This window comes from Sitodiplosis mosellana, unplaced genomic scaffold (genome assembly GCF_009176505.1).
Source record: "Sitodiplosis mosellana isolate CC-2019 unplaced genomic scaffold, AAFC_SMos_1.0 Smas_scaffold_17, whole genome shotgun sequence".
Taxonomy (NCBI): domain Eukaryota; kingdom Metazoa; phylum Arthropoda; class Insecta; order Diptera; family Cecidomyiidae; genus Sitodiplosis; species Sitodiplosis mosellana.
This window is the reverse complement of record NW_022595259.1, coordinates 313,878-328,617: the sequence shown is the minus strand read 5'-3', so window position 1 is coordinate 328,617 and position 14,740 is coordinate 313,878. Positions and strand designations below refer to the sequence as shown.

General features: G+C 33.9%; 1 protein-coding gene across 2 annotated transcripts; it reads right to left on the bottom strand.

Annotated features, from left to right (window-relative positions):
• Positions 1–1,193: 1,193 nt before the first annotated feature.
• LOC129568173 (multidrug resistance protein homolog 65-like) lies at positions 1,194–8,339 on the bottom strand. 2 transcript variants are annotated; one of them, XM_055445749.1, is made up of 16 exons: positions 8,087–8,339; positions 6,729–6,815; positions 6,473–6,666; positions 5,993–6,241; positions 5,637–5,808; positions 5,239–5,556; positions 4,942–5,169; positions 3,820–4,863; positions 3,588–3,739; positions 3,403–3,517; positions 3,138–3,286; positions 2,764–2,864; positions 2,497–2,692; positions 1,852–2,419; positions 1,615–1,758; positions 1,194–1,552 (listed from the first exon to the last, which is right to left on the bottom strand). In XM_055445749.1, the coding sequence occupies exons 2-16, from the start codon at positions 6,744–6,746 to the stop codon at positions 1,361–1,363; spliced, it is 3,840 nt and encodes a 1,279-aa protein (XP_055301724.1). In that variant the 5' UTR covers positions 6,747–6,815; positions 8,087–8,339; the 3' UTR covers positions 1,194–1,360. The 2 variants fall into 2 exon arrangements, with proteins under 2 accessions (XP_055301724.1, XP_055301725.1); XM_055445750.1 differs by lacking the exons at positions 1,194–1,552; positions 1,615–1,758 and having other exon boundaries at positions 2,142–2,419; positions 2,475–2,692; positions 8,087–8,258.
• Between the last annotated feature and the right edge of the window lie 6,401 nt (positions 8,340–14,740).

Genomic DNA, 14,740 nt, shown 5'->3' with positions numbered 1-14,740 from the left:
TTTCAGAATGTTTATTCCTGTATTACCATTTTCATTCTCACAGCCTCAATTGGTATTGGGCGACAACTTCAGAAAATGACAATTGGTTGCATTTTGTTGGCAATTGCGTTTTTCCTTTTCGGCAATCATCGAATTCTGGATTGAATCATCACCAGAAAACTCTATAACAATACTTTGGCAAATTTCACAATTTGTGGTTCTAACGATAGGCGAGATTTTATTTGCAGTGACCGGTTTGTCGTTTTCATTTATACTGATTTTCATATTGTATTCACAGATTGTACGCGCTAAAACTTCTCCTAAAACTCCTACAAATCATGTTTTTCGCCACGATTGGATTCATCATTTATAAAATGCTTTTCTAAAAACAGAAGATACTCAGTCAAAAAGTGTACTTTTGTACATTTCTCTTATTCAGATCGAATGTGTTCTAAACGGGATTTATTTCCCGGATTTTATTTATTTATTCTATACTTTTTCGATTGAAGTGTCTGTCGTAAAATCACTACTGCTAAACAGCCAATCACATTTTCTTAACATCTAACACATTGTATGTTTTTTTTATTTATTTAATACATTTTCCTGTATTTTTGAAACGTATTTATTGAAATATATAAAATAACAATTAGATGACACCCACAGAATGAAAGAACAACTTACGAAAAGATAGCGACTAGGTGTCTTCAGTTCATTTGCTACAATAATGCCGAAGACACCTTATTTTTATCTATTTCCAGTAGCAAGAAAAATGCAAAAATCGTCTTTTCTGCTCAATGCTCACTTTTGCTCGCAACTATATTTATCTCTTTTTTGCTCAAAGTTTTTTCCGTCTCAGTTATGGATAAAGAGTTCATAGGTTGTTCTTTTGTTCTATTTGTGTCAAATAAGCTGGAGCTTTAATCACACAGTGCAACACTCTTTTTTCCTTCGAAGCTTTGTATTTTCCAGACAATGTATTTGGATAATGTCAGCTAGCTAACTGAAAATATCTCTCTAAATCCAATCTCAAATTAGTCCTGCAGAGCTCTTGACGAGTATTGAAAAGCTGGTCCATTTCAAGCGGTAGAGGATTTATTTCGAAAGACACGTAAATAATGTTCGATATCAAAAATTGGTTTTAAGCTAGCTTGCATACTTGGCGAGTCAAGAACGACTTCATGGGTTGAAAAATGATAACAAATTCATCAAAGACATTTTGAGTTTTTGACATTTGACTATTTATTTATTTCTTTTATACAAATGAATCTAAGATTTGAAAATAACATAATAATATCTTCATAGAAAACATGAAGTAAAAAATTGAAGCTGATCGATGATGAAAAATGTCATCAATCGTTTTTTTCTTACATTTGGTGCAATATCACTTTTGAGAATTATACAAACGTGTGTAAATGCCATTCAATGCCAAGAGTTCGTCGTGTGTTCCATACTCAACGATATTACCACCGCGTACTACACAAATTGCGTCAGCATTTTGAACGGTGCTCAAGCGATGAGCGATCACCAAACATGTGCGGCATGATCTAGCCGAGTCAAGAGCTTGTTTTACCAACTATGGAAAAGTTATTGATAAGTTAAAATTGTGTCCAAAGCATTGAATGCCTTTTCATGTACCTGTTCACTGTGCAAATCTAAAGCAGATGTGGCTTCATCCAACAAAAGAATCTTTGGATTTCTAATCAAGGCACGAGCTATGGCTATTCGTTGTTTCTGACCTCCAGAAAATTGTGATGTTGAACCGACGTTTGTTTCGTAACCCTTTGAGGAAAAAAAAAGCATGACGATTGTATAGTGTATAAATTGCAAATGGATTGAAATCCAAATGGCCTATGAATAAAAATATGCCCTTACCAATGGCAATTGGGCGATAAAATCGTGGACGTTTGCCATTCGAGCAGCATCTATAATCTCTTCCATCGAAACCTCTCGTGAATTATCACCGTACGCAATATTCTCGGCAATTGTCTTATCAAATAGCACTGGCTCTTGTGATACAATGCTCAATTTCGATCTCAACCCTTCGATCGAAATGTCGCTGGAGATTTCATCTAAGCCGACATGAATGCGACCGTGTTCCGGATCATACAATCGCTGTAACAGCTGAATGCATGTCGACTTTCCACATCCAGACGGGCCAACCAGAGCGATTGTCTTTCCTTCCATCACATTCAAATTGAAATTATCAAGTATTTGCACATCGGGCCTGGTCGGATAGCGAAAGTCGATATTTTTAAAATCGATGTTATTGCTTTTATCCGGTTTACGGCTTTTATTATTTACGATCGGTGAATTGATCGTTGGGACACGATCGATTGTTTGGATAATACGGTGCACTCCAACGAATGCTGCCGTGAATACTGGAATGAAGACAAACATTTGGCCGATAATGACCGTAGCTAGAAGCAAAGCTTGCGCCACTCTATAATTGGAAGAGAGATTTCACAATTTAAACATGAAAAATATGGCAAACATACATTTGAAATAAACAATACACACTTGATAACATTTCCGTACTCAATCTCGCCGTTGGCTATCAAAAAACCACCGTAAGTAAGGGAGATTGTATACCCAAAGTAAGGGATCGATTGAGCGGTTGAATTTACCAAACCACGCCAAACAATACTCTTTCGAACCGTCGAAGATGCTTTTTTCATTTCAGCTACATATCGTTCAATCATATACTTTTCTTGCCCTAAAAATATGAAAATTTTGTTATATTGAAAATCCATTAATAGGTTCAAAAATGCAATTTCGATTCCTTACTTAAGCTGGCAACTGTTCGTATATTTGTGATGGCTTCGCTCGCTATTTTCGTTCCAACTTCAATTGACTGCTTTTCTTCAAACAATCTCTTGGACCGATGCCTGGTTAAATACAAGTTCATTTATTCATTTTCAGAGCAACCAAAAATGTTCATGAGAAATGATCGATATATTTACGATAAAGCCAGAATATTTACAGGCAATTTTTCAAATGCATTTTTCGAAAAAATCAAAAATCAAAAAAAGTTCAATTTTCAGAACAACAATTTCATATCAATTGAAAATGAATTGAAAAAAATATGTACGAAAAAGTCCAAGAGGACCGTCAGAAAATTGATGAAAGTAAGAGCGAAAAGATCGATGGACATAGCTTACTTAGCATCCAAGAAAACTGTTAACGCCGCCAATGGAAGGGCAATCAAGCAGACCAACGACAACTTCCACGAATAAATAAATGCAATAACTATACCTGCTACGAATGTGGAAAGTGACTGAAATACCATACTCAGTGGATTGCCAAAGATCTAAAAAAAAAAATATAATGACATTTCATGATCGAAAACAATACACCCTGACATTATTATTTACTTCATCAAATCGTTCATCGATTCAAATGATAATTATTCCAATAGTTACTTACTTCTTGTAAATTGGCCACATCACCAGTGAGTCGAGCTGAGAGTGCCGCCGATGAATGATTCTTCTCATCGAACCAACTACATTCTTGTCGCATGAATGCCGCGAACGTCATTGATCTATTTACAAAACATGTTTTTTTTTCACTTTGTAGAACATTTTATGTTATATAAGAGATGTTAAAATTACCGAACCCGTGTTGCCAAATCGAAACTAGCCTTCGAGAAGAAGAACGATTGCAAAAGTATTGCGAAAAATGCGACAATGCCCATCACCACGAACATAATACAATCGTCGATAGTATCGTCCAATACTTTGTTTGAATCTTTGTTTGACAACGACTGTGAAAATTGAAAAAAAAAGTGCAAGTGGTAAGGAAGAATGTTTTTAGGAAGTTTACGCAACAATATATTTAACTTACGCCATAAATGTCACCAAATATAATTGCAAATGTGGGTAATATGGCACCAACGAAGCATGCAAAAATCACTGCCAGAAGCACTGTAAACCATTGTGGTTTTATCAATGTGAAAATACGTTTAAACACTTTCCTATATTGGATCCTTTCATCCGATTCGTCCTTCACTTTTCGTTCATTCACATCAACCTTCACACTTCGAAAGTAGCTTTCTGCGACATTCTGGTCATTAAAAAATGGGGAAGCGTTGATAATGGGTGTGCTAATTGTGACTGGTGGGCCATTGTTTGGATGTGCGCTCATATAGATTGGATTTTCAATGAAATTATTGTATACGGGCTGGTGTACATCTTCGATTTCGTCTTCATTTTCGTCTTTAAGTCTTCCAGCGGTGATCATTTCGTAGTAACGTCCTTTCTGTACCATCAATTGACTGTGCGTTCCGTCTTCAACGACCACCCCTTTGTCAAGGAATACAATACGATCGGCATTTCGAATGGCGGACAACCGATGTGACACAGTGATTGTGGTGCGCCCTTGAGACACCTTGTCTAGTGTTTCTTGCACCAATTTCTCCGATTGATAGTCCAAAGCCGATGTGGCTTCATCCAGTAGTAAAATTTTCGGGTTTTGAATCATAGCACGCGCAATGGCAATCCTCTGTTTCTGCCCTCCTGAGAGTTGTGATCCTTTTTCACCCACCAATGTATTATAGCCCAGCGGTAAAGTAGCGATGAAAGCGTGTGCACCAGACATTTTAGCCGCAGCAACGATGTCTTTATCGCTTGCATCCGGTTTTCCATAGCGAATGTTCTCACCAATTGTTGTTGAGAATAGAATCGGCTCCTGTCCAACGGTTGCAATATTCGAACGCAGCTTATTGATGTTCAGTTTACGTATGTCGTAGCCATCGATCAGCACTTGGCCTTCGTTCGGGTCGTAGAATCTCTGCAACAGTTGCAGGCAAGTCGATTTCCCACTTCCCGAACCGCCAACCAACGCTAACGATTGACCCGGTTGAATCTCCAAATCCAATCCACGCAGGATCTATGTGCCAGAAACAAAACGAAAAAATTACCGATCAGTCTAATGTGCGAGCTGTAGAATTTTGAAGGATTCCCTTACCGGAACATCTGGTCGTGATGGATAACTGAAGAACACATTTTTGAACAAAATACTTCGTTTAACGCCCACTTTAAGCACGTTTCCATCATTTGACATGGAATCGATTTTCGATGTGCGATTGATCACATTGAATATTGCAGCAGCCGAACTACGGGCAGTAGCAAATGTATCTATGAACGGAGCGGTTTTTGCAATATTTTCAGCGCCCACCAATAAACCGAGGAATGTCTATAATTTGAGAAATGAACATTTTAATCCAGAAGAAATATGAAATCGGTATGTACGCATGCAATTTACATTCATTAAAATTTTTGGTGTGTATTCTTTGTCAGTTTTATCACGATCATCCAAAACCAATTTAACGCCATACCAAAAACCCAGTGCATTACTTCCAAAAAATAAGAATCGCATGACACCAACACAGAATCCGGCGAGCCATCCTTTAGCAACTAGCGCGGCTTTTCTCTCTTTTATCAATTGTTTTTTGTACCGTTCGATCTCCAATTGCTCACCACCGAATGCGAAAACAGTTCGAATGCCGCTCAGTACCTCTTCAGCCACATTTGCAGCCGCAGAGTAAGCATTCCCTTCCTTGGTCAATAATTTTACACGAAACTGAAATGCGGAAAACAAATCAATAGAATAAAATGTATAAGGTAAAAGCTAATTGTTTGATTGAAATAAATCAGATTCACCTTTCCAGTGACAATAATCGTGATGATAACTATCGGCACATATGATATCATAACCAGAGACAGTTCCCAGCCATAAGTGAATGACACAATAATGCTAATTACGGATGCAATCATCAAATACAGGTAATGACTAACCTTTTCCGCGATTCCCTCTTGAATTTTCTCGATATCTCTGAAATTGTATTGGTGACAATCAAATCAGTGACAATAGTTGTTGTACTACCTCTAATTTTATTCTTTGCTTGAATCGAACCGTTTTTTCAAACTATTCGATATAAGAAGTTATTCTCTGTGGTTCGTTTTTTTTTTCTCCATTGTTCGATTTTAAATATAATTAAGTAATATTTATTACTTACTCGGTGATACGTGCGGCAAAATTGTTGCTATCACCAGCGACGTCATAATAAGCAACCTCTTGTCGTATTAAAGACTGAAAATATTTTGTACGAATACGTGTGATTTGCCGAAATGCCGTGCGATTGAAACAATCAACACCTCCGATGCCACATATGAAGAATATAAGTATATCCAATCCCACAAAAATACCAAATGCAATTGAATCATTTTTCATTTCCGTGTTATTTTCTTCAACGCTGGCATTTGTCCTGTAATTTGGAAATAAATTGCCTGTCATATCAAAAATGTGATCGTTTTGTATGGAGTTTTTGGTGTGAAAATCTGACTCACACCAAAAATGAGCACAAATTTGATGTAGATTTTCTATGGTTAGAGATTAACTTTTCATTTTAGAACAACTGGCTATTTTTATCTCTGTTCGATTGAAGAAATTGAAAGAAAAGATGAAAAGAGAAAGGGTGATAAATAATTGTGTTTACAATACTCTTCCGCCACCAAACAATTGTAGGAATGTTGTTGATGAGCTCGTTCCAATTCCCATTGTTCGTTCGATCAGCAATGTTGTAAATTCACTATAGGCCAAGATCAATAGTGGCTGAGTAGCTGCTTTCAAGATGGTAAAAATGATACCGATAAGTATCAAGAAGACATCCCATTTTGTTGCAAATTGATACTGGAAACGTGGAAAAAATGTTTTGTAAATAAAACAACAAATAATTTCAACTATTAACTCACCAAACTAAAGTAGCTCATTGATAACCGGCAACACCCAATTCGTTTAAGTCAATTTTTTGTTCTCGAAAATGTAACTCTTTGGAATGTCTATGAATAAAAGAAAGAATTACACTAGTTGGACCGTTTGGAGACGCTAGCAATCTAGCTAACAATATTCGTTGAGAGTCCAAAAAAATCGATTAGAAAAACCCGCTCTCATATAAAGGTACCAAAAAATCGATTTTTCAAACATTCAACGAATATTGTTCTCTCTGAAATATCTCTTATGGGTAGCATGAAATAACCAAAAAATATTTACGAAAAAAGTCAAAATATTTATTTATTTATGCACGAAAAAACATCGAAATATTTACGATAAACTGAAAATAAACTGAAAATATTTACGATAAAAATAAGTGGAAAAAACCTTATATTTTGAATATTTCTTGACATTTTCGACAGTTAAGGATTATTCGAAGTTTTTACAGAAAATGATAACGTGTTCAGCTAAATTTTCGGAAAGGAATGAACGTCGATTGTCACGCAAAACTAGGGTTTACAAACGTTTCGACAAATACCGCAAACGGTGTTATAAAAACGTTATTTTTCTGTAGTGTTTTTTTTTTGACAGTCCAAAATACCGCAGAAATAACGATAAAAAACGAAAAAAACGTTTTTTGGGCGGTATATAACGGCTCTGTAAAAAAACGTTTTTAAGAAACACTGAAACAAATAACGCGTTTTTAAACCCTACGCAAAACATTCTTGTACTGTTCGACATCGGTTGACGTAATTGGAGCAAATTTGAACGCGTCTATTTCAGTCTCCAAATGAGAACGAAATTCAAAGTGCCAAATCGAAGTGCGCGAGAACGTTATTTACATATTATTTGATGACTTCACATTTGCAAATGCAAGCGATCATTCGATCAGCTGATAAATAAAATTTGTAAACGTCTACACAGTAATGTATACACTGAATACTGTCGAAATAACACATATTGCAGAATTGCAACTTTTGGTTTTGATCAACTATAAGTGAGACAATTCGATATAATTCCATTATCTTCGATTTGCAAAGTCATGTAGAGACGTGCAAAGTGCATTTGCAATGTTTTGTCTTGAAATATGACTCATGTTCTATTGCAAAATTTATGTTACCTACATCTAAAATATTTATCATTGCTTGAAAAATACTCAAAAATATTTCTGAAAAGGCTTATTTCTGTTAAAATATTTACGAAAAACTCGAAAATTGGGAAATATTCATTTATTTTCAAAAATGGCCAAAATATTTATTTAAATATTTTTTATTTAAATAAATATTTTCGGTTGCCCTATTCATAACCAATAAAATGTATTATTTATATATTTGCTCACCCAAAGCAAGTACAAGTAATTGTGAAGTACACAGCAAACCTGATCAAAAATTTTGCGTTTTTTATTCACTTTATTGCAAACAAAAATATGAAACACAATTTTATTGTTTTTTGGTCTTTTGGCTCAAGGAATATGTAGATGTTGAACAAATTTCAAACTATTTTACTTCATTTTCTTTACAAACACTTGAACAATTGCTTTCTTTTTGTTCACAAAGCTTCTTTCACCATTAAGAAAAAGTCAAAAAACAACTGGTGACTCCGCCAAACGGCTACAATATTTATAGTCGAAATCCGTTATGGGAATGTGTAATCTATGGTCCCACTCTCAAATTCTGTGAAAAAACAGTTAATTCATTTCGTTATTATTGGATTACTTGCATAATTATAATGTATAAGTCAAACTCAGCCGACGAGTTAATCATTGTTACGTTGAAAAATATGGACGTAGAAAAAATAGCTCAAAAAGCTGTAATGTAATAAAAATAGTATCTGACTTTACATTTACTTCTTTGATTATTTCTTTAATCACGTGTTTTAACCATTTAACGTTCACGCTGTTAGCCGAAATGATATTTTATGAAACATTAACATACAAATGATTCACTAAATTATGAAATCTCTTTTACATTGAATTGTAATTGGTAATATTGATATCTCCGGCGTCGTGCAAATTACGTGACCTTCGATACATTTGCCTAAGGCAATATTTCGAGGGAGGAGAAAATTGTTGTCAACATCAACAGTCAAAGAATAACTTAGGAATCAATTTTATTTAATAACTTTGTTTATGATCATGCAACGACTCAACAGTAAATTTTTGAATTTATCATTCGTTCGGCATTATACTGAAAAAGTGTGATGGATAAAATTGATTTTCAAGTCATTCTTAGATTGATGTTATTGTTTGCAAACATTCATGAGTTGAAACATACTCGAAACTTGGTAAAATAAAATCATGAGCATTGAGCAATGTATATATGTGTATGAAAATCGTGAAGTTTATCAAGAAAACAAGAACGTTCATATTTCACTTGCATATTTATATTGCTGTTTTCGTGGAATTTTTCCTTCCGCATTCCCAGTAGAATTAAAAAAAAAAACATGATTAAAATGAAAATATGAATATTATTATTAATAATATTCATGCTTTATTCAGATATGCCCAGTTTTGAACATTTTTGATAAACTTTGGCTAAAGTTTTTGCTACGTCAATATTTTTCAATATAAAAATGACTAACTCGTTGACTGAGCCCGATGTATACATCATAACTATAATAATAAATGATTGAATTAGCTGTTATTGCACAGGAATTGAGAATGTGACCAAAGATTACACATTCACAAAACGGATTTCAACTATAAATATCGTAGCCGTTTTGCGGAGTCAACAGTTGTTTTTTGACTCTACGGAAGAAAAGTTGCATTTTTTTTATCGGTTCTGATACAGTATTCGGTGAGCCCAAAGCGATATTGCAACGACGATGACTTCATTGAAGACACGATTTGTTTATTCAGATGTTGAGCTCTGGCAGATCTACGATCGGAACATACAGCCCGTTATAACAACAATTGATGTCACCACTCATTCCATGCCGTTTGAAGAGGCTAATCAATGCCATATTATCGAAGGTAGCCAGCTTCCAATCATCACACCCGAACAAGCTGAACATTTTGACAAGGCACATACTACGGCCTTGCCATCAGAGCCTTACTGGTCTCAGCGTCTTACTAATTATGAACCGTGTCAACTATCCGTCGTGCAAAATACAGTCGATCAATCACCGGCATGGGCCGCATCGCCTTATCAAACTTCAGAAGATTTCAGTGCGACTGAGTCTGTCATCGATTTGAATGATATATTTTTGGATGTTCTGGCCAGCGTAGAAGAACATTATAGACAATTGGTCAATAGGGTGCTGCTCAATATACGCTATTTTGGAAATTTGATAGCAGCATCAGCTTGAATTATGAGAATCGATGAAAAAAAGACGTACAAACCATTCACACCAATCGGAGAAATTATACAGCGGCGTGAAGGATTGCCGAAAATCAACAGAATCTTCAAAATTAGATTCATTTCCACAGAAATTATCTTATGTTTCGGCTTGACTTCGCTTCATTTTCAATTCTTAAAATTGTTCATTCATTTTTACATCAATATGCGTTGATCATTTCAGTTTAAGTGTCATCGATTATTATTATTATTATTTATTTATTTATTTATTTATTTAGTTTCTTCATGATTATGTCTAGATGTACAATGATTGAGATCTACTAAATTATGACCACATTACTCAGAGAACAATATAAAAATTATTTTTCGTTTCATTTCATTTTTTGTGCAAGAATGTTACATGTCTAAATTAGTTACCAGTTCATACAGATTCGAAATTGCGTGCTTTACTGGGAGAAAAAATTTGCAAAATTGACGAATTTAAAGACGAAATCATTGAAAAGTAATTAACAAATCGGAAATAAATTCTCAAATTCACGATGTAATGCTGATTAAATATATAATTTGTAGAATTATAATTTAAAATAACCACATGTTTTCAGCACTACATCGTGAATTTAAGATTTTTTTCTTGATTTGGTAATCACTTTGGACTGCTTTGGACATACATATCCAAAGTATCAAAGTGAAATTGCTGTGAAAACATCTAAATTATTGAATATTTCAACATTTTCGAATTAAATAAGAAAATGGTTCATTCCTTCAAAGCTACTAACATTTTAATAGATTGTATACTTTCCATTTTGAACACACAAAATAAAAACAAAAACTTAACCAACTAAAAATTCGTTTTCATTCATGTTTTTCAAAGAAAAAGAACGTTACTTGGACTTACTTATAAATTCAGATGTGCTATGAATTGGAAGATCAAAATTTGTGTAATAACCATGTGTTTTGAGTCGAAAAAATGTGTCTTAACACAGGCAAAAACAAATATGCTTATTACATCAAACTTTTCGGAAGAAAAGTCTTTGTTTTCATTTGAAAAATGAAAAGAAATCTCCACAATGAAAAGTTGGCAAAAGAAAAAGGTGCTCAAGCGATAAGCGATCACCAAACATGTGCGGCCTGATTGAGCTGAGTCGAGAGCTTGTTGTACCACCTATGGAAAAGTTATTGATAAGTTAAAATTGTGTCCAAACCATTGAATGCTTTTCCATGTACCTGTTCACTGTGCAAATCTAAAGCGGATGTGGCTTCATCCAACAAAAGAATCTTTGGATTTCTAATCAAGGCACGAACTATGGCTATTCTTTGTGTCTGGCCTCCAAAAAATTATGATGTTGAATCGTCGTTTGTTTTGCAACCCTTTGAGACAAAAAAGCATGACGATTGTATAGTGTGGTATAATGTATAAATTGCGAATGCCGAAATCCGTTTTAGGAATGTGTAATCTTCGGTCCCACAATTTCTGTGAAATAACAGCTAATGCATTTCATTATTATTGGATTACTTGTATACTTATAATGTATATGTCAAACTCAGCCGACGAGTTAATCATTGTTATGTTGAAAAAAATTGACGTAGAAAAAATGGCTAAAAAAGTTGTAATGCAATAAAAATAGTATCTGACTTTATATTTATTCCTTTGATCACATTTCATTTGCATACTTATATTGGTGTTTGCGCAGAATAAGAGCAGCCGTATTGCTACTAGAATAAAAAACAACACGATTAAAATGAAGTTATGAATAATGCTTTATTCAGATATGCCCAGTTTTGGACATTTTTGATAAACTTTGGTTAAATTACATAGTTCAATGTTGACTAGAAAAAATATTAACTCAGAATACTATTGTTATTGAAATGCTTTTTGGGTTATTTTTTCTTCTTGAATAATTTTCAAAATAACAATGACTAACTCGTTGACTAAGTTTGATTTATACATTATAAGTGTAATAATAAATGAATTAGCTGTTATTGCACAGAAATTGAGAGTGAGACCAAAGATTACACATTTTCAAAACGGATTTCAACTGTAAATATCGTAGCCGTTTTGCACAGGCTCTGCATAACACTAACGAAACAAAGTAAAACACGAATTTGCGATGAGCGCATTCAGTGAAGTTAATTTCAATTCGTTTACGTCGTTAGACGCAAATTCGAATTTTTTTCTCCCATTATTACTATTTTGATTGAGTTGTTTTTTTTTTTTTTAAATACAGTTCTTCAGCGTTTTCTTTATCGAAAAATGAACCATTAACATTAATAATAATGAAAACAAATTATTTTCAATTTATTTCATTTTGTAGTTGGGCGCATTCAGTGGTAGAATAATCGTGGATAAAAATGGAATCCGTGCTTGTTTCTTCCTACAATGATTTAAATCAAAGTGAGGAGATCAGCGGTCAACCTAAGTTTCGTTTTGATGCTCTCGCACTTGCTGACGCTGCGTATCAAGCTTCAGACGATTGCGAAGAAGACGAGAAATTTTGGCAGACTTATGCTCAGCGATTGGAACGCTTAGCTTATATTCGAAATGAACTGGTACAGCCAATTTTGAGCCTGGTCAAAGGAAAATTTATCGCAATATTCCCATAGTTTTATCGAAATTGATAAGCATTTTAGTATAAACCACATTTTTATGGCAATCGCATAGCATTACTTTGCAACTGAATAGAATTCAAGCATATTGTCGCATTTATATAAAAATATTATCGCATTAAATAGCAATCAATTGGCATTTTTCATTGATCTTACAAAGCAAAGGAAAACCACTCGTGATCTCGCATAGATTATAGACTAATTTATCAAATCTTTGTTCATCAATCGAAACACTTTCGCAATTTTGAAAACTTTTTTTGGCAGCAAGAAAACGAATAAGCAGTTTTATAATTGAGTTGTATCGCATTATAGCATCGAATCGCATCGCGGCATAAAACATTGATTGTAAGCATTCATCACGCAAATAAAATACGCATATTTTTGTTTTGAAACTTTACTGCATGATTGTTTGAATTGATTATTTTCTCTCTCTCTCTCTCTCTCTCTTCTGAACTTGAAATAAATTCAATTTAGCCGCTTCATTCTTATTTTTATAGGATTTTGAAACTCTCACAATACAGATTGTAAGATATTATTATAAATAACTTTTCGCGTTGGAATTATTGCAACACAACACAATTAAAATGAAGTTAGGAATAATGCTTTATTCAGATATGCCCAGTTTTGGACATTTTTGATAAACTTTGGTTAAAGTACATAGTTCAATGTTGACTAGAAAAAATATTAACCCAGAATACTATTGTTATTGAAATGCTTTTGGTTTATTTTTTCTTCTTGAATGTATACATCAAACTTAGTCAACGAGTTAGTCATTGTTATTTTGAAAAAGTTTGATGTATACATTATAAGTGTAATAATAAATGAATTAGCTGTTATTGCACAGAAATTGAGAGTGGGACCAAAGTTTAATCAATAATTTAAATTATCTTCAAATTGATTTGCATTCTTGAGAAAACAGCAATTTAACCCTTGTCCGCTGCTCCAACAAAATCGGGTATCTGTCGTTACAGTGTAAATTTTACACTCTATATAAAAGAGCCAATAAAAATGATAAATAATGATAAAATATTGGGTTTTTCTATATAAAATGGTTGAACGTTCATTATTTCTTCCCAAGAATGAAGAAATAGTTTATTTTTGATGTCGTTTTTAACATTTTTCAGTGGGGTTTGAAGGCCATATCTTAGGAAACACTGAAAAATCGATAAATTCTGGCATTATACGCTATAATATGACTATAAAAAACACTATCGGAAAAAATTATGATAATTCCTGACTATTATGAGTAAATTTTTGTGCGTTTGTCCCATATTTTCTTTACTTGGGAGCAATGAATATGTATCTAGAAGCCATCTTCTTCAGAAACATGCAGTCAAACTATACAATTACAACAACAATAACACGTATTTTTTGAAAAATTTATATACGATTTGCCCGTTGAGCCAAAATCTCTGGATAATATAACCATGAAAAATCACTCAAAAATGTAGTTGTACTTAAAAATAGTGTAAAATTTACACTTCCAGCGGACGCGGGTTAATTGCACTATTGAATGAAAACGAAAATTTGAGCTGAGGCGGAAGCTTGTTGTATCAACTATGGAAAAATTGTACCAACCATGAAAATTTTATCCAAACCATTGAATGCTGTTTACGGCTGGACCAGTGATAGAGCAAGTGAAATAAAACACGACTGGTTTGGGTAATGTGTAGACTGTAACTAAATGTTTATTCCGCGCGCACACCTATCGCTAGGTGCGACACGCAGCACCTGAAGTTGTACACAATATTCTATACATTGAACCGACATTTGTTTCGCAACCCTTTGATGACGATTGTAAAGTGCATAAATTGCGAATGCCGAAATCCGTTATGGAAATGTGTAATCTTTCGACCCACTCTCAATTTCTGTGAAATAACAGCTAATGCATTTCATTATTATTGAATTACTTGCATACTTATAATGCATACGTCACACTTATTCCACGAGTTGATCATTGTTATGTTGAAAAATATTGACGTAGAAAAAATGGGTAAAAAAGTTGTAATGCAATAAAAATAGTATCTGACTTTATATTTATTCCTTTGATCACATTTCATTTGCATACTTATATTGGTGTTTTCGCAGAATTA

Bases quoted from the DNA above. Each gene is read 5' to 3' on its own strand.
- LOC129568173 (XM_055445749.1), bottom strand. The intron at 2,693-2,763 runs GTAAGGAATCGA...TCATATTTTTAG, and splicing joins ACGAACAGTTGCCAGCTTAA to GGCAAGAAAAGTATATGATT. The intron at 1,553-1,614 runs GTACATGAAAAG...ACTTTTCCATAG, and splicing joins TAGATTTGCACAGTGAACAG to TTGGTAAAACAAGCTCTTGA.